General features: G+C 31.7%; 1 protein-coding gene across 4 annotated transcripts in view; it reads left to right on the forward strand.

Annotated features, from left to right (window-relative positions):
- The window catches only part of LOC125070045 (potassium voltage-gated channel protein Shaw-like), a 114,970-nt gene extending 88,184 nt beyond the window's left edge, over window positions 1-26,786 (forward strand). Inside the window, exons 4-10 of one of the 4 annotated variants that reach the window (XR_007119867.1) lie at window positions 10,745-10,862; window positions 18,783-18,977; window positions 20,339-21,019; window positions 21,205-21,340; window positions 21,960-22,085; window positions 22,981-23,254; window positions 23,567-23,658. Coding sequence is in view for 3 of the 4 variants with exons in the window: in XM_047679718.1 (XP_047535674.1) it covers window positions 10,745-10,862; window positions 18,783-18,977; window positions 20,339-21,019; window positions 21,205-21,340; window positions 21,960-22,085; window positions 24,529-24,905 (1,633 nt within the window). In the remaining variant the exon portion in view is untranslated. Of the gene's footprint in view, window positions 1-10,744; window positions 10,863-18,782; window positions 18,978-20,338; window positions 21,020-21,204; window positions 21,341-21,959; window positions 22,086-22,980; window positions 23,430-23,566; window positions 23,662-24,528 lie in introns of those variants that run through there. The other 3 variants (XM_047679717.1, XM_047679718.1, XM_047679716.1) reach the window with 3 other exon arrangements.
- The last annotated feature ends 1,149 nt before the right edge of the window (window positions 26,787-27,935 follow it).

The raw sequence follows: 27,935 nt of genomic DNA on the forward strand, positions 1-27,935 counted from the left end.
TATATTTTCGAACGAAGTCATGATCTAATTCGCTAGTATGTTTAATTAGTAGTTAATTAAATTTCGTACAGTAAAAATAAAAATATTTCTAGCAGGTAATGGTTCTTTAGTAAAATTTATTATGTCTAATATTACCAACTTCTGATATGTTTATTCCATGTTTTTTTTTATTTGTGATATTGTTTCAACCTATAAATATCGTCCAATCTGCCATTTTTTTCGGAATAGTAATTCGTTTATTACTCTTAAAGTATTTTATTATTATTATTAGTTAGTTAAATGATTTATATTTGACAATACTTGATAACTGAAAATTGTCGGACAACTCACAGTAAAGAAGAGTACTACTGACTTTCATTCCTATGATAGTCTGCATTCCATACACGATAAAATATACTCTAATTTTTTTAATTTTCTATCTACGTATAAGATTAGAAAGGAACTGCACACAATTCGTAATCAATAAATATATAACAAATATATATATAATATGTTTTATAAAATAGGTAGGCGGTTGTCCCACCCGACGTAGGAGATTTAAGAAATATTAAAGATATGTTATGTCCTCTGTGTAGTAGTTACAGTTCAAACCGACACAAAACAACACTAAGTACAGCTGTAGCAGTAGAATATAAACTGAGACGGGTTTGCAATCAGTGGCGTAGCTATCGTAGGGCCAGGTGGTGCAGTGCACCAGGGCCCCTGAGCTCTGGGGGCCCTCTAGCCTAAGCTACGAAAATAGCTTTGAATAGAGATGAAGTATTCTTTTTCTATGCACCGGGGCCCTAACCCACCTAGCTACGCCACTGTTTGCAATATGCCCTACCACAAAGTGAGATATATTAAAATGAACTCATGTCTCGAATCAAGAATATTTGCTACATATTAAAAACATCTCACTTATAATTACATAAGATACATATTCCATGAATGAAAATTCAATATCTGCTATGTCGCGAACAAAGCATAATATTATCTTAAAAATATATATATATTTTTCATAAATTACATTACCGTCGCTTATTAAAAATTCTTTCAATTCGTTTCTTTTGTTTTTTTCATATTATTCAATTTTTTTCTTTGTTTTTTTCTTTTTATCTTTATGAAATAGTTTATTTCTGTAATAATCTTTTGTTATAAAAATCTTTATTATAAATTATTTTTTAGTAGACGTTTTAATACATCACTGCTTCTCTACGTAAACATTAACAATCATGATGTTTTCTTGTCTTCTTTGACATTCACGACAAAAACCATTCTCAAGGAAGACCCCCATACTGAGCGTGGTATATTGTCCAGTTAATTGTGTGTGCACACGACACGTTGTGAAGTTAAACAAAAAGCTAAGGTATTTTTTTATGGACTTTTTCATTTTAAAAAATAGTTACAAAAAAAAAATCGTGGCTTTAATGTAGCTCTATCAATTCACTTCACGTTTATCCCACCACTGAATATGGTTCAGTGTCTTCATATATTTTTTTTAATAAATAATAATAATAAATAAATATTGGACAACATCACATACATTACTCTGATCCCAATATATGTAGCTAAAGCACTTGTGTTATGGAAAATCAGAAGTAACAACGGTACCACAAACACCCAGACTCAAGACAATATAGAAAACTTATGAACCTTTTCTACTTCGACTCGGCCGGGAATCGAACCCAGGACCTCGGCGAAGCGTACCCATGAAAACCGGTGTACACACTACTCGACCACGGAAGTCGTCATTGGAGTAGGCTTTGGAAGTGTGATTTGTTTGTCAGGAGTCATCTCCAAAGAGCTTATCAAAAAGTGCTATAATAATGCTAAATATGATTTTTACAACGATTTTGAATACAATATATAATTAATACATACACAACTACATTAAATGAATCTCTTATCAGATCTCGATTTAAGACATCATCATTGATTTAGTTTCAAAAGAAGATCCGACATTTAAAACAAAATTCTGCAGACATTTTTAACTTTGCCGTTTCATAAATTCAAATCATGTGTAAAAAAACATTGGTAAAGAAGGCATATTATTCGATACAAGATTATATAGATGATGAAAAATCGTGGAGTTAATACTCGTTGACTTCCAGGCAGGATATATTACATACATAATTATATAATTGTATTTAACTAACATGACTGTATTTTTAGATGTTGAAAAAGAGTAACTTTTGTGTTTCTTTTTCTTGCCGGTTCTTCTCAGTAGAATCTACATTCAGAACCGGTGATAGCTTTACTTATAGTTAAATGACGATTCAAAAGTGTTTGTAAAAGCCTACTTGAATAAAGTACATTTTATTTTGATTTTTTTGAAAACCATTAAAGGTACTCTTTCTAAGACGTCAAATAAATCTATTTTCTACCATTACAAGGGTTGACAAAAAGTCTCGAGAGGTTTAATAATGCGACATTCAATAATTGAAGTATTACGTCTCCAATTTTGAATAAATGATGAAATCTTGACGTTTTACACTGAAAAGCACTTCAGCTTAAATTTTTCTGATACGTTCGATACTGCGACCTAGATAGCTATTTTTGGGATTCGTAACAAATGAACGTCGAAAATGCTACCTAAAACCTTTCGCGAGAAGTCTGCATAAAATAATAAATATATACACATTTATAACACTTTCGTGTCTGTATATAATATGTAACTAATCATTGATGGATTTAATTATTTATAAAACTATTATTAACTAACTCACAATGAAACTTATTAGATAAGGTCGACATTTCAGAAAACTATAATAAATAATCCCGGAATACAAAATTTCCAATTTAAGTTTAAAAAGTTGTAGATCCTTCGACAGCTCTATTTTGAAAATTTCGAGACTGCAATATAAAGAAAAAAGCGTAGGTAAAAATATTCCGTCTCTTTTCGTTTATTTTTTTGTAGCATTTGTCCAGCAGTTGGACCTTTCACTTAGTCCATCAATCAATAGGATACAAAACGAATGAACATTCAGCACGAACGTTTTTCATATTTTTTTTCTCTACCGATATCTGCCAATATATTTCGACACGCTCATTTCTTATGATATATGTTGATGGGCAAATGGACCATCTCATGGTTATATGTATAGCCCAAAGACATTGGCGCTGTAAGAAATATAAACCAATCCTTAAGCCGCCAATGCGCCACCAACTTTGGAAATTATGATGTTAAGCCCCTTGTGCCTGTAGTTGTACATTGTACATTGGCTCGCTTAAAATTCAAACAGGAACACAACAATAATGAATGATATTGTTTGCGGTAACATATCTGATGAGAGAGTGATACCTGCCCGAACGGGGCTTACACAAAGTCCTATTGCCAAGTAAATACTATGTTGATCAATGAAGTAAACGTTTAAATAAATATAAAAGTAAATTGGATATTTTAGGAGAAACATGGTCAGGAATGGTACGTTTAGTAGTACGTTTTTTTCACTTTCTTTCTCTCTCTTTTACGTTTATTCAGTTATTGTTTGCCCAGCTTCATAGCGTTAGTCTTTATCCATAATATATGTTTTATAAATAAATATATTTATAATTCTATACGGATGGTCGTTCTATATTGCGCTTGAAAAAATATAAATCATCATTTTATTTCTAGGTATACTACATATTGCTTTTTGAGATTCTGATAAGGCAGTGTTACCGACCCAGGTAAAAAATACTTGAAAACCAGATGAATTAATAGTAGTTAACAGACATTGGTGCTTTAACGGTGTCATCTTCATTTATAAGTATTATAAGATGATGATTGCATTTTTATATACATATTTCTTAGACGAATTATGTGATTCAATTCATTTTCCTTCTATTAAATCTACTACCCAACAGGAGTACAAAAGCTACGTTTCCAGTAGAGGGTCTCCATTTTAAAACCTTGGAACACTTCTATCGGTTCTACGAGCAATAAAATCACATAGCTTACGCGTATCTGCACTTTAGCTCCGCTGCATACAGCTATTATGTATTTCTAGTTATTTTATGAATACCCTCCCTAATGTCTCCTGAGTGACTTTGATTTTATGTAGCCATAGCTTAAATGTTTTGGTTTGTGCTATGACAGGTTGAACGAATACTTTCATCTTTGAAGGTGTAACTTATTACTAACATTATTTCTTCATTATTCATCACGAAATTTTTGGCAACAACTTTAGGAATCTCACAAATATATTAAATTATAATAGTACTTTCCAACTTTACCAATGTATTTCTCTCAGTAATATATTTTCCCATTCATCAGAAAGTTTTTCCTCTTTAAGTCTATTGTATAAAATCATAACTTCAAAGGTAAATAAATCATTGATTTCATAACAAATCAACTGGAAAACCTCAAGGCATATATTGATACAAGTTATTTTCAAAGTCAGAACCAACATTTTATTTTCTTTCACCCTTCATTTGTTTACTTAGGGCATTTTTGGAGTCGACCTTTTTCATTTATGGCAACAACATACCGAAATTATTCAACCTTATGAACTCCGAAAATATTATTCATGCGAATTGTCCCTGCTATTTTATTCGTTTGAACGCTGAATTTGATCCTAACGTTGTAACAATAAAAGTTTACAATCAAATGTTAAAAAATATGTACGTTTTAGTATGCCTGAGCTGGAAACTTTGATATTAAGGGAATACATTAAATCAAAAAAGACTTTATTTCTTACAAGCTCTTCATAATTTAAAATTGTGTTCATCTATCAGATTTATACAATTGTAGATTTTACCGAGATGATAATCTTTATGTATTATATATATATTTCTTCTGAACCTGTAATTGTCACGGAATTCCACCTGAACGACTGGGGCTGATTCTAATGTTTTTTTTTTTTTATGTACACTTGACTGAATTTTTATGTGGTTATGGTTGCATTAGGTAGGTAGCGCAGAGACCAGGTTCTTAAAGATATTCGGGAAAATTTTAAACACAAATTTTAACCATCAATTTTCGGTTAATATTGAAGTAATAACTGGACCCTCTCAAGTCACATTATTTATTCAAACATTAAATTCAATCCTTTGCAATGAGATGCAAAAATAATAGCCTCGAATAACATTGAACGGACAACCGAAATATTTTTAAAATATATTCGAACTAGATTACGTCAATACTCCATTTGATTGATCAACAAAGTTAACTGGAGCGGATAACGAATCAGACGATTCGATGGTACCATCATCAATATCAATTGCACTGTCTGCCTCGTATGTCGAGTAGCTAGATATAAGGCCGAAGTCCTGGGTTCATCCCAGATTGAGCCGATAGATGGTTATTGAGTTTATGTCGAATAATTATATTATCAGTCCCGGAGTCAGGAACTGTGCAAACTACCTCGAAAAGCACTTTTTTCTTTCTTTGTCATATCGGATTTATCGTAAGATTATGAGATTGAGGGAATATAGAATATCAGTTTCGTGCACACACTTGTGCATGTGCACAGTAATATGTTTGCGTGCCTGGTCTCCCTTGAAATTGGCATCCGTAACCGGAATCAGTCAATACTATATCATTTTCATCATAAATTACAAGAAACTATTTGGAAAGTTTTCCAAGAATATTATTAATGTACTTTCAACATATTTTTAAAATCAAATCAAAGGAATTGTTTGAAATTTCCAGTTTCAAACATCTGGCATTTGCATTAAGCATTATTAATTTTAACCAATGCGATCCGTGGCTACGATTTATTATCTCAAGTGTCTGGTTGAGGGCAAATTAATTTAATTGATAAAGGCAAGACAGTTTGGTTATTTGGGGCCAAATTTAGTATCGGGGTCAACATAGCCCTTTCGGAATCGTTATTTTTGCTACAAAGTTTATCATTAACTAACTGATAATTAATAATTAGTTCGTCTCTATTGGCTATATTATAATTAATTTATTTTATTGAAATAAAACTAGTTTTTAACGGATTTAATCTAATCTAAGACAACATTAATTTATTTTACTGATGAATAGTACAGATTTTCTTATAGTAAATAATATTATATAAAAACATACGATCGAAAATCTTTCTCTTCGAAAACTCAGTGAACTGAATTATTTTTTATGCGAAATATTCGTAGATTTTTTAAGAGATTTACAAATTTACAATTGTATGAGGGCCATCGCAAAGTAAAACAAAAACGAAATATTTAATTAGACCCAAGAATTTTAATTAAAAATAAAATTGTAATCATAATACGATAACATTTAAAAAATTATTACTTATATATCTTTTTTTTATAAAAAAATATATTTATAAAAGAAAAAAGACCACGTTTGCACACTCTATTAAAACTATTCTATTCTTTTAACTTAAATTAAATAATACGATTCAGGAGTTAAGTCAGGAGATGGAAAGATGACTTGAAACAGACAGCGGGACCATTCTGGATGATTAATATAAGAAATCTGATTTCTTGACGATCTCCCTGGTCAAGTAGTGTGTACACAAGTTTTCATGGGTACACCACTCAGAGGTCCCGGGTTCGATTCCCGGCCGAGTCGAAGTAGAAAAAGTTCATTAGTTTTCTATGTTGTCTTGAGTCTGGGTGTTTGTGGTACCGTCGTTACTTCTGATTTTCCATAACACAAATGCTTTAGCTACTTATATTGGGATCAGAGTAATGTATGTGATGTTGTCCAATATTAACTTTTATTTTATTAACGATCTCGTTTTAAATTTAAACTCACACAGATCACATGCATTAACTTTGGGTAAGTTAAGGCAAGCCAAGCCGTTGAAATAAGCTAGTAATAAAATATTTAAGTTATTAAAGCGCTTTCTGGTCGAACAACATGTTTAATCTCCTGTATCAAAGGCGTTATTGATTTATGAACACGAGCTTTTAAAGTTCAACGGGAGATTCTGCACTGACAAATTTATTATTGACGACTGTTTAAGCTTCAAATAACTCCCGACACGATGTCAATATTGATACACTATCTTTATTTATGTTTCGAATTAAATTTCGAACATAATTCTGTGTTTCGAATTTTATGAATTTCCATTGAAATTAGGGATATGACTTTTTTAAAACAAAACGCTTGTGGAGATAATTAAATCAATAACGTTGTTTTTTTAATTTTTAACCAAATTCTTGAAATGTTTATTCAGTAGTTAGAACGCGTACATCTTAACCGATGAATTCGGGTTCAAACCCAGGCACCACTGAATTTGAATGTGCTTAATTTGTGTTTATAATTTATATCGTGCTCGGCGGCGAAGGAAAACATCGTGAGAAAACTTGCATGTGTCTAATTTCAACTAAATTCTGCCACATGCGTTTTCCACCCGCATTGGAGCGGCGTGGTAAAATATGCTCCAAAGCTTCTCCTCAAAGGGAGAGGAGGCCTTAGCCCAGCAGTGGGAAATTAACAGACTGCTAATGTAAAATGTAAATTCGTATTGATTGTCAAAAATATACTTATATCCCAAACAAACTTTATTAATTTTACTTGATGGTTGACATTTGTGATTTTGTGCCGACCACGGATCAGATAAAATCTACCGCGACACAGTGGTATTGTATTGTTTTTATTTGAAGAGGAAATAACCGGTGTAACTAGAGACACAAGGGACATCACATGGACGGTTAATATTTCTTACAACGTCAGTCTTCTTATTCTTCTACTAAATATTTCGTAATTCATGACAAATAATAATCTATGCTAATATTAAAAATGCCAAAAATAACTCTGTCTGTCTGTCGATCTTTAGGAATGAAGTGAATGAAATATTCTATGAAACAAGCTTGCACTCCAAAGAAGTACGCGACACTAGCGAACTGCGGACGACCTCTAGTATTATATATATACTTTCATAATAAGTTCAATAGCAATTTACTTACTTGTGTCTCCTGTTCTTAATATATGTAAATGATTTACCTTATTTTGTAAATAAGACTTGCGACATTGTACTGTTTGCAGATGATACATCCCTTGTTTTTAAACTCGACAGAAAAATAAACAACTATGACGTTATAAGCAGTGCTCTGTCGCGGGTTCTTGGTTGGTTTGACATAAATAATTTGGTACTAAAAGCAATGTCAAGTCAAACTCTTCTGCGGTCATTTTGAATAATGAAAGTCTTGAGTTTGTTGAGTCGACGGTCTTTATAGGGATAACCCTTGACTCCAAACTTCAGTGGGACACCCATTTGTATGCCCTAGTAGGGAAACTATGTAGTGCCATTTATGCAATAAAAACAATTAGAAAACTCACGGAAATAATTACTGTTAGACTACTTTATTTTAGTCATTTTCATAGTCTTATGTCATATGGGATGTTGTTATGGGGTAATGCAGCAGATATTGAAATAGTATTTATTCGGCAGAAAAGAGCTATCCGAAATGTTTACATTATAAGCCCTAGGACATAATTATGCGAAAAAATTAAAGAAATAGGTGTATCAACGGCTGCTTCACAATATATTTACGATAATATAATGTTTATACAAAAGAATATACAAAAAATATCCATAACTGATATACATACTATTGATACAAGAAATAAGAATAAACTTGTAACCTCTACTTTCCGTTTCCATACGATACAGAGGACGTTTTTGGGCAATGGTATACGCATATATAATAAGATACCGGAAAATATAATCAATTTACCATTTACTAAATTTAAAAAGTTTATTAAGACTAACTTAATAAATAAATCTTATTATTCATTAAAAGAGTACTTTTGAAAAAAATGCCCGGATCTAAGCTCGGGTCCATCACAGGACACTAATTATTGTAAAAAACAGCATTGTAAATCTGTTTATTTGAAAAGAACAACTATTCGAGTTTCTTGGCGTTTCATCTCGTTTCGCAAGGCAGCCTGCCTTGCGAAACGGTGGTCGTATTTAAATATATACGATTCAAAAACGCTTCATTGTGAAGTAAAATAATATATTGATATAAGTTTAATTACTGTTAAATAAGTCTTTACAGTTACAATTAACTTATTTTTATTGTTTTATGTTTAAGATATCATTGTAATTCGGTTTTTATCAAATACGCAAATTTCGAAATTTATGACCTTCCATGGGGTTAAACTTTGCTTTGTACATAATTTCAATAAACTTGGTTCAGTAATTGGGCCGTGAAAGCGTAACAGACTGACACACAGACAAATATACAGGCAGGCAGACTATTATTTTTACATTGATAATATCAGTGTTGATATAGGTCAAGTTATTATACAGTGTGTAAAAAATCTTTTATACAAAATGGATAAATAAAATACGGCAAAAAAGCTAGCTAAATTAAAAATTATACTAGTAGAATTATAGCATAGTTCATGAGTTTAGAATTATATCGGCTGCCATTTACAAAACCTAAGAAAATAGTAGGGTCAGCAAAAACATTTTAACTTCTACTTTTATTCAATATAAGTCTATAAAGAAACTAACTTAAGCCAATGTACTGTATACAAGATATATTTAAAAAGATCTACACGATTTCTTAAATAACAATACAAACTGGTGCTTGTATGACCATCTAATTTAACCGACCACAAGTGGATGTTGGTTTAATATCTCTTTTAAATAAAATACTCGACAGTGTTTTCAAGTTACATTACAAGAATCTTTTGTTGTCAAGAAAACTACAACATTTTTCTAACAAACGCAAGAGAATACTTTTTTATAATGATACAAGATGTTGAATATGATATTGTTTCTTGGAATATTCTAGAGTTTTCATAAACCGCTTTTATATTAAAAACTTTTTTATATTTGCTTGGTGGTAGGGCTTTGTAATAACCTATCTGAATAGGTACCACCAACTCGTAATATATTCCACCGTCAGCAATACTTAGTATTGTTGGATTCCAGTTTGGAAGGTGAGTGAGCCAGTGTAACTACAGGCACAAAGGACATAACATCTTAACTTCCTATGGTGATGCACTAGTTATATAAGAAATTATTAAAAATTTATACGGTGCTAATGTCTATGAACAGTAGTGACAACTTATCATGGGGCGACCCATTTGCTCGTCTGTCAATCTATCTTATAAAAAAAAAGTTATTAATAATACTTTTCTAACTTGACATATATACATACTGAAAAGTAACGAAGTATTGTTTGTCAGATTTGTATAGAGCTAAGGCTAAAGGCTATTTCTAATCAGAAAACGAAGTTGACCATTAATTTTTTTATCAACTCCCTCGAGAATATTTTGTCTATAGAACAGTCCTGGTTCTGAGAACCCAGCATTTCAAAAGTATACTTGATAAAGATGCGACGCTATGTAATGTAATATCAACTTTATTACAATGGGCAAAAAGCGAATATTCGTATACATCTGGGTAATACGATGACCAAAAAGCGAATATTCGGACATCTCGGTGGTCACTATGGTTAAAGCTGGCATTGATTACCGATTACTAAAAGTTACTATGGATATGATTGTACCCAATCCGTCGTAGAGTCTTAAACTTAAATCTCAACAAGGCTAGTCTAAAGAACGCTTGTTTTACCAAAAATATATAGTTAAGTTTCATTAGTTTTCAGTATACATATACGGAAACATGTAGTATTTATTAAAATAATTACTTACAGACACAAAAAAATATTAGATGTTCTTAATATTATTTCAACTGGATTAATAATAATAATGTTACCGTCATATAACATCAATATAAAAGGATACTCAAAAAGGCATAAACACAAAATGCTGTTAAGACAGAAAAAAATATTTAGTATGGACATAATTATGAGAAAACCAAAATCTAGCGGTTATCTTCGGATTCAAATATTATTTTAATTTCAGAACGGGGAAACTTCACTACCCGACGGATGTTTGCGGGCCGCTATTCGAGGAGGAGCTTGAGTTCTGGGGACTAGACGCGAACCAGGTGGAGCCGTGCTGCTGGATGACGTACACGCAGGTTAGTAATTATTAACTAGTTTTCAATAGTTCCTACAAGATCCAGGATTTTATGTATGGTCTTTAGTACAGCCCTCTCTTTATTCTAACGCCAAACAACATTACTATTTAGTGTTTTGGCTTGAAAGGTGAGTGAGTCAGTATAATAGCAGCAACAAGAGACATAAAGTATTAATCCTCGCCTTTGGCAACACAAAAACGGTGCATGGAATAGATCATATTTTTGAGTGTACTAATTTCTGTTATATTGGTCAGCATGCCAACACTTTTTAAACTCAAGTACAAGAATTTGGTATACAATATGCCTATAATATCCTGTATTTTAAATAGGGTGACGTCATCGATTTTGGAAATAAAAGTATGGCTATTTGGGGCATAAAAGTAGGGTATATAAACAGGTTTGTGGTGACAGCTATAACAATGGTATTGATTAATGCTTTCATATGCCATTCGAACTAGATAGCACAATAATACCAATCATAATCATATCATGATAACCTATTATAATAATCTATGCTTATACCTTAACCTTATATAAATAATATATTTGAAGCGCACTGGCCCAGGAGATAAGCCGTTTATATCTGAAGTCATCGGCTTCAATGACGAAACAAAAATAAGTATAGAGCTGAATAGTTTACAACACCGTTTTTCCGCTAATGTTCTGTTTTTTTTTTTTTCTTTACTGTGGTGCACTGACTCTAAGACAATGGTATTTAGTTTGGGTTTTTCCTCTGGTCCACCATATATACATGACATAAACAGCCTGCAAATTTCCCACTGCTGGGCTAAGACCTTCTCTCCTTTTGAGGAGAAGGTATGGAGCATATTCCACCACTCTGCTCCAATGCCAGTTGGTGGAATACACATGTGGCAGAATTTCGTTGAAATTAGACACATGCAGGTTTCCTCACGATGTTTTCCTTCACCGTCGAGCACGAGATGAATTAACCACAAATTAAGCACATGAAATCAGTGGTGCCTGCCTGGGTTTGAACCCGAAATCATCGGTTAAGATGCACGCGTTCCAACCACTGGGTACACACTGGGTACACCATACACGATAAAGTATATCTTAAAGGACTACCTTTGATAGAATATTCATTATAATATCCGTAATGTTTTAATACTTCAGCTTGGCTCAGTGTCTACTTTTATTATACGAATTAAGATTCACTTGACAAGTAATTCAAAGTTACAGTTTGGAATTGAGACGTTAGCAGATATAAAATCCCATGCTTTGGTAAATGTTTCGATTCAGTCAGGTGAAGTTTTGCGCCTATGTTTAAGCTCATGTAAGATTCCCCCGTGACTTTGAGCGAGGTTATAAACTCGCTCGCTTACTCTTTTAATTAAGAAAACTTCTAGAATATGTGGCAAATGAAATAACCGTGATGTCATCGGTCAGAAGATTTCAAGAATTTAGTCGCGAAAGTTGACAAGCTATAATAATTCGATTGTATTTAATTACGTTTGTAAATTGATTGCTGGAAAAGAGTAACTATCGAGCTTCTTGCCGGTTCCTCTAAGTGTAATCTGAGCCTTTAAATTTAATTAAATCTTGTAAAATGAAGATTTCAAGATACTCGCAAGAGTCCATTTGAATAAAGTACCTATATTTTGATTTTGATTTTGAATCGAGGTTATATTACGCATGCAAACATAATGCCTTTAAATCGATACAACTCGTAAGCAAAATCTAGTTATTATAAACTGCACACTTTGTGAACTTCAACCATTACTGAATAATAAGTTGCATCGTTGGAACTGAATACAACTCATTTGAAATTTTTATTCAAATTCCATTCAATTCGTTATACGAAGCGATATTATTACAGTAACAATACAAAAAAATATATACACTATTATAATGGAATATTTTTTTAATAGAACCTCGCGGTTCATTTATTCGATATTTTAAATAAAAATTGTTATTATTATAATTGGTGCAAAACACAGAAGTCAATATTCAGTCCTGTTGATAAAACAACTGGATTAATAGATACACATTTTTTGCAACCAAAAATATATTCTTAACTAGCTAAATCAGGGGCTTTTATCATATAAACCGTCAATTCAATAAAGGTGATGTCCTTCCAGGGGATTCAAACTGACTCCATCCCACATTTCATCTAATCGATTCAGCGGTTTAAGCGTTAAAACGTAAAAGACAAGCTTTGACTTTGATAAAGTTAGATATGAAGCAGGTTTGTACCACAAGCAAAGACGTGGGGTATTTTTTTATCCCTAACACCTGACGACTAATCTTAAACACGAGAGAAACCGTAGGCGACAACTAGTATATAAAAGTGGATATAGATTTTGAAATCAAATACTTGGAAACTTGGTTCGACACTTACTTTCCTCAACTAGAAGTGTTAGATTGCATGTTTACAAATTTAAGAATCTGTTGCAACAAATCAAAGTTTGAATTTGTATATAACTTTCTGATATTTCACGATAGTGTTCTATCGTGAGTTTCGACTTTGTTTTTATGACATAGCTCATCTCAAGAAAGTTTATACAGTGTAACAAATTTTTTTGTTTTTTTTTTTCACGTTATAACCATATGTAGTATGGTTATAATGGTTATGTGTGTTCATTTATTTACGATATTTTTATAAGCGATGTATGTGTAATTGAAAACATTTCGGTACATACTTTAAAGATCTACAAATCTTTTATGATTCTTTGACACAAACTTTTTATGAACCGCTTATAATTTCGTCGGCGTTCTTGGAAATCGTCCAGACTGACAATTTCACGTCCGATTACGTTGACATAATAAGCTACGTCTCAATACATATAAACATACTGTCAAGTCTATCGTCTAAAACTTTATTAAGATATAAAAGGTCCACAACAATAATACATAATATGCTATGGTTCAGTGGTAACTTAAATTAAAAATGTATGGCCGCTGGATTTTAATGTTCTCTTTGTGTTGATACCCTGAATATGTATCCCTCACTGATCATATATTCTGCCACCAAAATTTGGTTGTGTTCCGGTTTGGATGGGAGCGAGTGAATGTAGCTTCAACAAAGGATGTAACATTTTAATACCCAAGGTTGGTGGCACAAGACGATATAAGGACTTACCATCAGGTGGATAATTTTTCTGTTCGAATTCCTTTATAAAAAAAAACTGAATCGAATAAAATAATTACATTCAACACATGCAGCTTTCTTCGTGATATTACCCTTTACCGTCGAGCACAAAATAAATTATAAACACTAAGTAAACAAATGAAAATTATTGTCATGTCTAAGCTTAAACCAAAAAGTATATTTACGTTTTCTAACTGGGATATCCCGACTCACTAATCAAAGTGTATATTTATAAAATGATTCACCTGACATAAAACACTATCTCAAGCTGGAGACAGACAAAGAAACAAAAACTGGCACCCATTATAGTTGTAGTGGAATAGGCGCTTGTCTTCCATCTCACCTGATGGAAACTATAGATGAAGACGAAGGTGGTACACGCCCATCCAAAAGAAAACTGTTCACTCTACTCTAAAAGGCTCCAGAGTTTAACTTGTCAGGCAAAATATACCCAGGCAGGTCTTTCCAAATCTTGGCGGCTCTCACCAAAAACGAGCCGTCAAACCGTTTAATTCGACTTTTGGATATGTCAACAACGTATATTTTGAATCGTCATTTTATATATTGAAAATTAAATTAAAACTAACACCAATTCGGAATGTAGATTTTATGGAGAAGAATCGGCAAGTCACTTAGTTATGTGAACTTAGATAACTTGAAGCGGTAAATTTCCTTTCAAATATTTGCAATAACAAAAGTGATCATATCATCTCTTAGAACTTGCAAAATGTAATAAAAAAAGAAAATCTAACGAAAATAAACGAGCAATCATTTCGGTCGAGAAGTTTTAACATCACGAACTTTTCTCGTTTGTAACATATCGTCCGTTTTTTATAACGTATACGACGCATTTGTATATATTTTATTATTGAATAACGCGCGATATCGTCGCAATATCGCTGGCTATTATCAACAGTTGTTTCATAACAATACGTTATTTAGCTCTATAAAATTTATCAGCGATATATCGATATAAAATTGCAATTACAAATAATGTGGATATTATGGGGACGTCCCGATTTTCCGTATCATTATGGGAGTATTAAATAGAAATGGGGTGACTGCTACTGGTAGAATAATCTTAATGATTTGAAGATTATGCGAGTAATATTTTAGAATATTTTTTGGCACATACATTTTTCCCTGATGGTACGTTCACGTTCACCCAAAATTAACTATTAGTTATTACAGCGATACTTCGCGAATAATTGAATCCTAGATGTTATATAATGTGTAATACTTAAACTGGCTTACTCGCTCGTGATACTAGTGAAAAAAAAATTGTAGAATCGGATTAATAGTCCCGGATATTACCCCTTACATCATGGACACCCGGTTCGAGCGTTGGACTTACTGCCGTTGGACTTACATGGAACAACACGGTTGGAGGGTTTTTTTTTTCTAAATTATATTATGTATATACGTGTAAAATGGAATAAATTGATAACTCTTTAAATTACTAGAAATATAATAATTATTATAAATCTCGTTTGCATTAAGTAATAAAAAAAAAAAATTTAATTGGCGATATAGAAAACCGTTCATTACCAAGACGAAAGAGACAGGGAATTAGAGAAAGAGAGGAAAGGTCGCCTGGGAGCACAACGTATTTACCATACGTGACGTTTTCTGTCAGTTCACTCCACTGAAAGCCGCGTAAAAAAACTGCATTCCCAAAAATAGTTTAAATAACTTTATATAAAACCGTACACAATAGAAAGAAAAAGGAAGGGGCGGGTAGTGTGAAGGGGACATAACATATTTGCCTTTAGATTTCTACCAGTTCACATACTGTAAGCAATGTAAAAGAACTTCGTTCCAAAAATAACAATTATCGACAAAATAGGCTCACGGTCAAACACTACGATGATTTTAGTATAATGTGAGTGTGATTCTGCAAGAATTCACTTTGAATTTTACTCGTGAAATGTTGACAACTGACTTACGCCATTTTGATACGTGAATTTTATAGTCAATGTCGCTTATCACATTCTGAAATTTCACGCTCTTGTTCTGCAGTGAGTTCCGAGTTTCTTCTTACAGAATACGTCTACTGTTTCCATTTTAATATTATACAATATGACAGAGATATTATAATAGTTGATTTATGTTAAACCATTGAATGAATCGCAACAAAATATTTACATTAAAATACTGCGGCCATTACGCGTCATTGGTTTCGACGCTTAACATTTTATATAATTGTGTTGCCATTATAATAATTTACATTAACATTTATTGATTTCATTGTTATTTAATTTTATATGCTCGTTAATATTTTACACCTTTGTTCTGTTTTCGTAAATTCAATTGTTATAATTATAATACCACGATATATTTCGATAAGTATTTTTGAATTTCGCCAATTTTATCGTCACAATATCACTGAGTATTTTCAGTGGTTGTTTCATAGCCGTTTCGTATTATTATTATTTTAAGCTGGTCCACCGGGTTAAAGTCGCTCAGCGTGCTATGGAAAGGGCTATGCTCGGAGTATCTCTGAGGGATCGCATCAGAAATGAGGTGATCCGTCAGAGAACCAAAGTCATCGACATAGCCCACCGGATTAGTAAGCTGAAGTGGCAGTGGGCTGGCCATATTTGTCGTAGAACCAATAACCGTTGGGGAAAACATGTTCTAAAGTGGAGACCGCGTTTTGGCAAACGTAGTGTAGGACGTCCTCAGGCACAGTGGAGTGACGATTTGCGCAAGACGGCTGGCAGGAGCTGGATACGAGTTGCCGAAGAAAGACCACAGAACGAATGCGGGCTGATGATAATGATTATTAGTGTTTGTTTGTGTGCTTTAATAATAATTGATTTAGTTATAAATTACTTTAATTCAATTAGTATATTATATTTTGTTCATATTTAGTATTGAAATTGAAATTTTATTTCATTAATTACAATTTTTTAAATATATCTATTTGTTAACAAGCTGACCTGTGCAGGCCTATTAGACTAATATTTGAAAGATTTAAATCTCATTCTGAAATTAAATGTGCATTACGTGTGGTCATGGCGGTCTGGGGATGAATGAGAGGCGTTAATAGAAAATTAATTCGGTGGTAGAAATATTATATCTTAATCGGCCTTTACAATACTATAATTAAATATATTTCAAGAGAAATGTAGTAACAATTTATACTGCTTTGTAATTTCTCAATTCTACGTGACATTGGCAAAATAATCTGTGCCCAGTTGACACACATAAATGCCATTAATTAAATATTGAATTTAATTTAATATCTTTATAGTGAACTGAAAAAATTAACGAATACTTTTCCTTTCATAAAATAAAATTACTAACATTACTTTTTCATTCAAATAAAAGCATTCCTTCATTCATTATAATTAATGATTCTCGCAAAAAATACTATATTAGAGATTGACAAGCAATAATAATAAGTGTTAACTGAATAGTTAATTTACAGCCTAACGATTTGAACTTTGCATATTCGATCTTGATAAATTAAAATCTAGCCGAGATGGCCTATTGGTTAGAACGCGTGCATCTTAACCGATTATTGCGGGTTCAAAACCAAGCGAGCATTACTGAATTTTCATATGCTTAATTTGTGTCAACGAAATTCTGCCACATGTGTATCCACCAACCCGCAAGGGAGCAGCGTGGTGGAAATATGCTCCAAACCTTCTCCTTAAAGGGAGAGGAGGCCTTAGCCTGCAAATTTACAGCATTTTAATGTTGTAATATAAGAAATATTGAATTAAAGTCCGTCTTGACAGCTACCAAACTTCTACCAATAATATGTAGTTTTATATAAAAATCTACCCATTTATGAATAATGTCTTATTGGTTCGCTAGATAAGTAAATAACATAATAGATAACCATTTCTACATAAATATACTTCAGGTAACACCGTAATCGTTTAAGGAAGTTTGAATAAAAAGGCTCTAAAAATATTTCCAACAAAACATCAGTATGAATACGCTAACGACGCTGACGTCGCATTTAGTATTAAGCGCTTTAAAGCAGATTAATTATATGTTAAGTCGTCGCAATTTCGTATGCTCCACGAATTAACATATATTTCAAGACGTAATAGCGATCTGTCTGATGTGAGTAATTACAACTACTTACAGAGTTCCTCCATTGCTTAATCAAATATGTGAAAAGTGTTTTGATTGTTCCTCTAAGATGAAGATTACATACAATAATTCACTGTTTGTAAATATTTCTTATAATTAAGAATATTTACTTTGTGGTAGAACTTTGTGAAAACCGTTTTTGGGTAGGTACCCCCCTCATCATATATCATAGAATTTAATTTCATTTTAATTTTATAAAATGATAAACTAATGAACATATACCAAAAATAATGATATACATTCGATTGAATCCTGAAACACGATGATTTAGATATTGATTTTAATCTGGTATTTATATTCTAAATTCAAAAACTTAGTCAATACGAAGATACAAAATCTTCGTATTTTCATACATTTTACCGTTTCTTCGGTTAGCTTATTTAATATATTAGTTCTAACGTAATATTGTACTTGTTTTTTTTTTAAATACTACCTAGGAATAAACAACAATCATCCTCCTGCCCTTATCCCAATTATACTTGGGGTCGACGCAGCATGTCCTCCTCTTCCATACTTCTCTGTCGGACGTCATCTCCCAAGTAACATTCTTTCTAACCATATCGTCTTTCACGCAAACCATCCATCGCAATAAACAACAAGTAAAACATAATATAGTTAGCAGTAAAATAAATAACGATATCGTTATATGAAATGGTAAATGAATTGAACGTAGTGAATTTATAACTGATTCCTTATTACAGCATAGGGACACTCAAGAGACTTTAGCTGTCCTAGATCGCTTAGATCTAGACACAGAGAAGCCATCCGACGAAGAAGTGGCTCGCAAGTTTGGTTTCGAAGAAGATTACTACAATGGGACGGTGTCCTGGTGGCAGCAGCTGAAACCTCAAATGTGGTCTCTATTCGATGAGCCATATAGTTCCAATGCGGCAAAGGTTAGTGACACTTCTACTTGATTTAACATACATACTGAGTATGAAAAAATTATATAACCAGCACGACATTCTGAATTAAAATATTGAGATAATTATGAAGGAATAAAATTACAAAGGGTTAATATTCATTAATCGTTATATGCAATTAAGATCGTAATATTGTAGCACCGTTTACTGTAGAAGCTATTTAATATAGTATAAAGGCTTTTAAAACTGTTTATAGCAAAACCATAAGATTGCTTTTAAAGCTGTTTATAGTGCATAGCCATAAGAATGGTATGTATTTGTAAATTGCCTGTAATAGTTCTCCAATTTTTTTAATAGTGGAGTGAACAGTATAATTCTAGCTATTTAACAGTAATAACCAAACCATTGAATCATATCCGTAATGGGAATCTACTCGATACCGTAATCGAATCCTATATCATTTATAATAATATTCATATAGTTAAGTTTTTTCATAGAGTTTTATTTATTTGAAGAGAGTAACTACATTAACCTCTTTTAAATCAAAATCAATCAATTGGAACCTTGTAATATTGTTCATCTTTTTCTTTTACTTTAACGTTATCTGAAACCGGTAAAATATTAATTACATAATAGTATTCATTTATTTATTTATTCTTTATTGCAACCAAACTTAAAACTAAAATCTCATCATCAAAATCACTTAGTAATCAAATCTAAATTAGCGAATAAATTATAGCTAAAATCGACAATTAGTCTAAAATTTGCCAGCGACCTTCTTTTGTTTCGTTAAACTTTCAACAACTTTTAATCACAAGGTAACATTTAAATCTAACTTATTCTTGACGGAAAGATTCCAACTCCGTATTAGCAATGCAATATTGATAATACTGGAAAATCGTAGATTCCAGAAGATTTTTGAGAAAATATAAACACTCTAAAATAAGATCTGATTTTACACGTAAAAAAATACAATAATAATTTTATTAAGTGAATTAATTTACTCTTTTAAGACCAAAGCAATGTAATCCTTTAAAATTGTAAAGAGATTATCAGCAACGCAGGAGTTTTACAGGTTCACGCTTCTGATTCAAATTTATGTTAATGGTATTAATTTAACGAGGTACTACGGTCCTCTCTGTTTTGATACGTAATTATATAACTTTGGGCTACTCTTCCAATCGAATAATTTTAATCTCTTTGTGCAAAACAACATATGCGACGTTATGCAGTATATTCTTGGTCGTTAATTTGTAATTGCACACACTCACACACATATTATTTACTGTGATAATACTTGTGTGTGTGATGTTATCGACAACCTAAATGATAGTTTTATTTTATTTTGTGTAAAAAAAATTTTGTAAAAAATTAATGCATATTTTTCTTTTCAGATAATCGGGGTGATATCAGTGTTTTTTATTTGTGTTTCTATAATATCGTTCTGTCTGAAAACGCACCCGGACATGAGAGTGCCTGTGATCAGAAACTATACAGTGACTACCGCGAATCAGACCCAGGGCTGGGCGTTGGACAAAGTGCAAACAAACGCCCACGTAGCCTTTTTCTATATCGAATGTGTGTGCAACGCTTGGTTCACCCTCGAGATACTTGTTAGGTTTATATCCTCGCCCAATAAGTGCGAGTTCGTCAAATCTTCCGTCAACATCATCGATTACATCGCAACCATGAGTTTCTACATCGACTTAATCCTTCAAAAATACGCATCCCATGTCGAGAATGCGGACATTCTTGAATTTTTCTCTATTATACGTATCATGAGACTGTTTAAGTTGACAAGACATTCGTCTGGCCTTAAAATCCTCATTCAGACTTTTAGAGCGTCAGCCAAGGAATTGACGCTCTTAGTATTTTTCTTGGTGCTCGGTATTGTGATTTTCGCGAGCCTGGTGTACTATGCAGAGAGAATACAAACAAACCCACACAACGACTTCAACAGCATTCCATTGGGCTTGTGGTGGGCACTGGTTACCATGACCACAGTGGGATATGGTGACATGGCTCCGAAGACCTACGTTGGTATGTTCGTGGGCGCACTTTGTGCTTTGGCTGGTGTGAGTATTTAATGCATTATTTAAACTTATACCTCTTATTCTTCCAAAGAAATATATATATATTTGCCTTTATGGCCACTAGACAATTTTTTGTATACTTAATACCTAATATTAATGTTAACAGTGAAATTAAGAGGAAGTTTGGCGAGAAATTAAATACTAAATAATAACTTTCGGTCGTACAGGTGCTAACGATAGCTCTACCCGTGCCAGTCATAGTATCAAACTTCGCAATGTACTACTCACACACGCAAGCCCGTGCGAAGCTACCAAAGAAAAGGCGAAGAGTCATCAACGTAGAGCCGACCAGGCCACCACTTCGTGAGTTAACATTTTGCTAATATGAACTTATTTCTTTTTATTTTTCTTTTAGTTTTACCTAAGGTTATAGTTTAATTGTTATTCAATATATATATGTATATATATATATATATATATATATTTATGGGTGAATGTGTGTTCAAAATTGAATCAAAATCGACTCTGTTAACTCTGACTCTCTATGGTCTTGACGGTCTTAACCCTAGAGTTTTTTTTAAGAAACCGAAGGCGTGAAACAACCTAATTTTAATTTGAAGACGTTTATGGCAAAGTTAACATTGTCTAAATATCCGAGTTATCGCGAATATCCCGAGGGTGTTCATGAAATTGGAATTATATTACCCTTTATGATATACACCTATATCATTGAATACTGATAAAGTTGTAATTTAGTACCTTTAAATAAAAGTAATAGGTTCTATCAAATATATCCTGCATAGCTGGTTAGTTTTCGTTGAGAATGACCGAAGCCGAAACAAAAAGACAGAACAAAATTGTCAGGAGGACATCACATTATACATTATTTTAGATATTAATGAAATGCAATAATTTAATATCAATTAAATTATAAATTATATCAAGATTCTGAATATTACTAGTAATCTGTTAATGTCAATAGGTGCACCAGGGGTTCCAGGCGGTCCCGCCGGACCTTTAGCACCAGGTATGGGACCGCAAGCTGTGAACAGAAGAATGAATGCCATTAAAACAAACCATCCTAAAGATATGATCGGACCTAATATGGGTAAGAATGTCGACAGAACTGATGACGAAAAATATATAAATATTTTCAATAAAAATCATATATAAACTGAATTTATTAAAACTATTACATTTAACATTAACCTCGATAATAATACATATAAACTTAAAGTTCATAATTAATTATTCACAGAAGTAAATATTGCCAGAATTGGCATACAACAATATTTACAAACAAAACATTATTAATATCATAACAAAACTGTAACTCAACTAAACCACCAGTCAGTTACCAATACTAACTTAATTAACGACTTAGTCGCTAAAGGGCATTTTCAGTGAATTTACAATGTAAATCTATTAAGAGAATATTTGAAATAATAGTTGGATCTTTTCAAGTGAATTAACTGATGATGTCTTTTTATTATATTATGATTGTATAGAATTAATTAGTTATCACGCTAAATGAGAGAAAAATTTCAATGAGGGGACTTTATTAGTCACTGAATTGGCTATTTATAATGATCAAAGACATTTTTATCGAAAGTTATTGTAAGTACCCTTTTTTAAAACTTTAAAAATAAACCAAACGAACAATTTAACAAAATGTGTGATATTTTGTTCTTATTTTTCAGACATATTAAGCTTTTAAACTGGAAGCGGAACAATGTAGACTTCCCAACTTTCAGTCTGTCAGATTGGCTTCTGGTACAATTTAATTTATATTGAGTTTCAGCAAAAATAGATAACATCCGCTCTATTTTAACATCACGTTGTAAAGTCGCTGAGACTTTATCAGCTGAAAATCAATTCTAAGCTTTTTTTAACTACATATAAAAATATACACATCAAAATTTTTGCTAATAACGTCCTTTCGATTGTATTATATATATAGGAACTCACCTAACTAACTGCTTATGCGGTGTAATCCTCCACAGATGGTGATCGTAGCGAGCTTGAGGCTATGATCCAAACAACACCAAACAACTGCAAAAGAAAAAATTTAAATATGCTTTAAAAAGCGACACACTGGCTGGCTCCGGGAACGGGCTTACTATGTCGCCTGCACAAACGGAATTAGCTTATGGGAATGTTATACAATACTAACACACTAATATGATCATTATTCATCACAATTGCACAAACCAAGGCATCTTCAAGCAGCACACGGATCCAGCATAGGTCCCATTGCCTCGTCGATGAGAGCGGAAGGTTGGATTTTAAATGTTGTGTGGGGCCTTCGTTAGTTTAGATGCTTTGCCGCCTGTACTTTTAACGTTGTAGAAATCCTTAGATAGTATATTACCATTATCATCATCACTACTAACTACTCAAACATCGATAACGAACTTATATGTATCACTAAAAAACTATTTAAGTTCAATCAATTTTAAATAAAACAAATCACAAACACAAATCATTTATTGTTTTTTAGGTCGATGCAACCAGATAATATGTATTTGATTATATTCTAATTATACTATTGTAGATGAGTTAGAGATTTATACTATAGTATACTTTCAGGCAACCACCTCAAAACATCAACTATTAGTAACTCAACTCAAGAAACCAAGGCAGAACTCAACACGGCGGTACAAGTTTAAACAGTCGATAAAATGGTACTTACTATAGGAACTGTTGAATGATAATTCATGTATGCTATTAACGTTTTTTAATGTAAGAAAGCAATGTATATAAAATTAATAATTAAACAGTTCATAGAGTGAGTACTGAACATAACACTCACCAAGATGTTATATATACTAACAAATAATTTACTTTTATGAATACTATCGCATTCTTATATACCAAGATTAAAATTAAAGAGCTTTACAAAGAACACAAAAGATCTAGCTTTGTTTTACATTTCTAAAGATTTATCTCAATTTAGATAATGACGCAGCCCGAAATATTTTACTGTTTCTTTAAGAATCTCACTAAGGAGCTGTATATATGAAAATATTAAAAAACTTAACTTTAACAATAATTTAAGACGAATTTGATACTTTAATATTGTGTAGCTTGTTAAAAATTTTACAAAAAATAAACGTTATGTTCTAATCTTGATATTTAATTTTATCTTCACAGGCGATAGTTTTCATAGATGAAAATTACACACGTTTCGTTTTTGTTTGTTCGTAAAATGCTGTACTTTATGTGCGATACATATGCGATGTATATTTGTCCTCGTTGTTGAGTGGAAGTGTCAACGTTTCGTTGTCTTTGTGATGTCATGGTAAAATGGGTATGGTGTAGAAATATTCATTACGCTTGTTTCATTTGTAAAAAAATGTATGCGTTTTGTGTACGGAGTCTCCGTTATTCTAAAAATAATTTTCAATATCATAAAGTTTTTGCTATGCTATAGGTTTGCTGCATGCAAACTTTTAAATGTGTGAATTATTTTTAATAAAAAATCTTTTTCATTTTCTAAAAAACTAATCCAGATTCTAGTTACATTATTCTAATATTATTCTTTCCAACAGTCGCAAGCTTGATGCCGGGAATGGATCTAACCGTAGCCACCCGTCTAACCCCAAGTCCCCGAGACATGAGTCCAGCCCTCGCTATAGCACTACCAATGATGAAATCAGTGAATTTAGTCCCGGCACAATGCTTTGACAACATGGCGTACCATACTGAAAAAACAGAAGATAATAAAGAAAGTAAATCCAGGCAAGATTCCGTAGAAAGTGATAATACTGTCAAAGCTAATAATTTTAATAATGAATATATTGATAAAATTGAAGAAAAGACAGACGCCAGGACTCCACTACTTCGAGGTCATAAAATAGAATCACTTGATGAAACAAAATTGCGGGATAATAAAATAGAAAAACGAAAATCGTCAGCATCTACATAATGGATAATAAGTACCGTTAAAGATCAATAAATTTTAATAAACGAATTTTGATGATAAGTTAGTGGAAGAGACCAATTGAGCTAAGAATAATTTGAGAATAGCACGTTCGTTGATTTAGAATTGAATTTTTTGGTTAAATGATTATAAATAAGCTTGATTATCAAAAATCATAAAAATTGTATTGAGAAAGTGTAAAATAATCAGCTCCTAAGAATTTGTTCTTATTTACCGATTACTAGCAGTTACGGTTACTTTAAATGAAAATAAAAACTTATTAAATTAAGCATAAAAGGCCGTGATAGTCTTAAGTTTAGTTAAGGATGAATTTAAAATATTTTTTAAATGCAAAAGGTATATCAATCACAAAATACCTATCAATTTAAAAAATAACGACATTAATCTTTCACTTCTTAAATATATTTATTTGCATTAGCCTTACTTGTTAATGTCATTTGATAAACGTCGACTGCTTTTAAGGGTGGACGATCATCTGACGAATCAAGGAAGAGACGCTGCTTGTATGATTTATCATGCTCCTCACACTAACGTATCATGTTTATCTGTGTAAGATAAAATGTTTTAATATCAATCTGACTGTTCTAGTATAGCGACAATGCTCAGCGTGTCTTCCAACAGATGTGGATCCACCCTAAAAGCAAAAAAAGCATGTTTACTAATGTCCACATGTTAACATTTTTATAAAACAGTAACATCTATTCTCTATACGAAACATTATATTCAAAATGTTCTTTAAAACTGAATACTAAAAATTCCAAAGTATTTACATTAAGTCGCCCGTACCCGCGAGCCGCGACCTCGATCTCTTGAATCTATATCAAATATGCTTACAGGTATTACGTAGGACGATATAATCATTGACTAACCTGTTTGTGTGTATATATAATCTATATTGAAAGGCGAAGTTTGTAGTGCTTTAAATTTATTCAGCTTTTGTCTACATAATATTATCCAGAGGAAGTTTTACCGTTCGTGTCATCGATTATATGTATATTACGTTGTTACAATTAGTCAAAGTTTAATCAACTTGTAAATAAGTAGATGTCTATAAATTACCTGTAAATATTGATTGACGGGTGTTTAGTTAAACGCGGCTTACTCTTTCATTTATCATTGAACTGCCATTCGATAGAAGGAAACAGCATCGTTTATCTAAGCACCTCCTGATCAAAATTTATTTCGGTAATATTTTACTTAGAATGATTGAAATTGTAACTCTCAAAAATGTCCTTTTATTAAAACAATAAAATTGAGATTGTTGTTTTTCCGGTGAACCATCATATACACATATAAGATATATACATATACAAGTTGAAATCAAGATGAATTATACGTGCAATGTGTATGTTTAAGATAGGTGACCACGCGGACGAATACTAGTCAAGATTTTATTCGTAACATAACAAAATACATACTAGAATAGAAAAAAAGTCCAAGAGACGGTTCTGAAAAACGCTTGCTTAGTGATTTTATGTTTTTTTATTATCAATCAATATTTTTTATATATCAATGTGTATCAATGTGTTTAATTTTCTGACGAATATGCCCATCATTTAGACAAATATCACACATTTATGCCTAAAACGTCACTTACAGTACCGACATATTAAATGCATGTAGCTCACTTACGTCAACCGCAAATTAAGCCAGTATTATATACCTACAAATATTTAGACATGCCACACACGCAGTACTTACTAAATGTATTAAGGAAGATTTATAAGGATTAATTTACTATTCAAGCGTTTTTCTCTCCAATAATTAATAAGTTGTTTAGTAATAATGATGTAAATAAAATATTTAGCGTTAATAATTTTATATTTCAACAGTTACTAAAATCACTAGAGACACATATCATCAGCACTTTCCTTCATTCTTGGTGTTATATTATTTTTATACGTGTATAATAGCGAATATAATATCATGTTATTATAAGTACTAGATAGTTATCAATGAAATGTTTTAAAATTATAGAATTATTCCACTAAACCGTTTCTCGATATTACCTGTCCATTTACAAAAGTCTATAACTATATTATAAAGATATTAGAGATTGTTGTCTAATATATTTTAGTCGTGTAAATTATTTTCTGTTCCGATAAACATTTTTATAGCTTCCACTCTTGTATCCTGTATAATCTATATTAAGAAATGTATCCTGTGTTTATCATTACAGAAATATTATCAAATGTTAAATGAGCTTTTTCTTACCCAATATAAGAATAATATGTACCCGTATTGAATTCAATAAGAATACACAAAAAATATATTTCGTTATAATGGTATATCACTTATACCATTTTAATCAATATTTAAATGTTGATTCATTTTACATTTGATAAATAAAAACTTATAAAATAATTGACGTCAAATTTATTTAAATTTTGTGTTCAATTAAATAATTATTAAAAAATGTTATATATTAAAACATAATACATTTCTCTTATAATGTTAAGACGTCGCATAAAATGCAACAATTTTAAACGTATAGCACAAATATGATTTATCATAAATATAATATAATGATAATTATCATAAAACTTGTCATTCTAAATTCATTGTACCAATTAGTGAGATAAATTAAAAAGTTGTAACATCAAATATTATTTCGCCTAGAGCTGTGTCTTCTTAAATTTAAAGCTTATTTTGCTAAATTTCTATAACGAAGTTAATGCTATTTTCTTGTAAATATATAAATTAAGCGGACCATTGTTATAAATTAACATCTCTTTTTTTATTTATCGTGTAATATCGAAATCTGTAATAAATATTGTATGAAAATTTATAATAAATATTGTACTAAAATGGTATTCGGAATCGTTATAATAAATAAATGTCACGCTGAATAGATCACGTCGTTCCGTACAATTCAAAATGTCAGAAGCCAGAACTACAACGATAAATTATTTGAATATCGAAACGATTACAACACTACAAATATTTATAGTTAATTAAAAAAAAAAAAAACATGTTGCAATTCGAAATTTAAATTCTTGTGTTTAAGAAATTACT

Source organism: Vanessa atalanta, chromosome 16 (genome assembly GCF_905147765.1).
Source record: "Vanessa atalanta chromosome 16, ilVanAtal1.2, whole genome shotgun sequence".
Taxonomy (NCBI): domain Eukaryota; kingdom Metazoa; phylum Arthropoda; class Insecta; order Lepidoptera; family Nymphalidae; genus Vanessa; species Vanessa atalanta.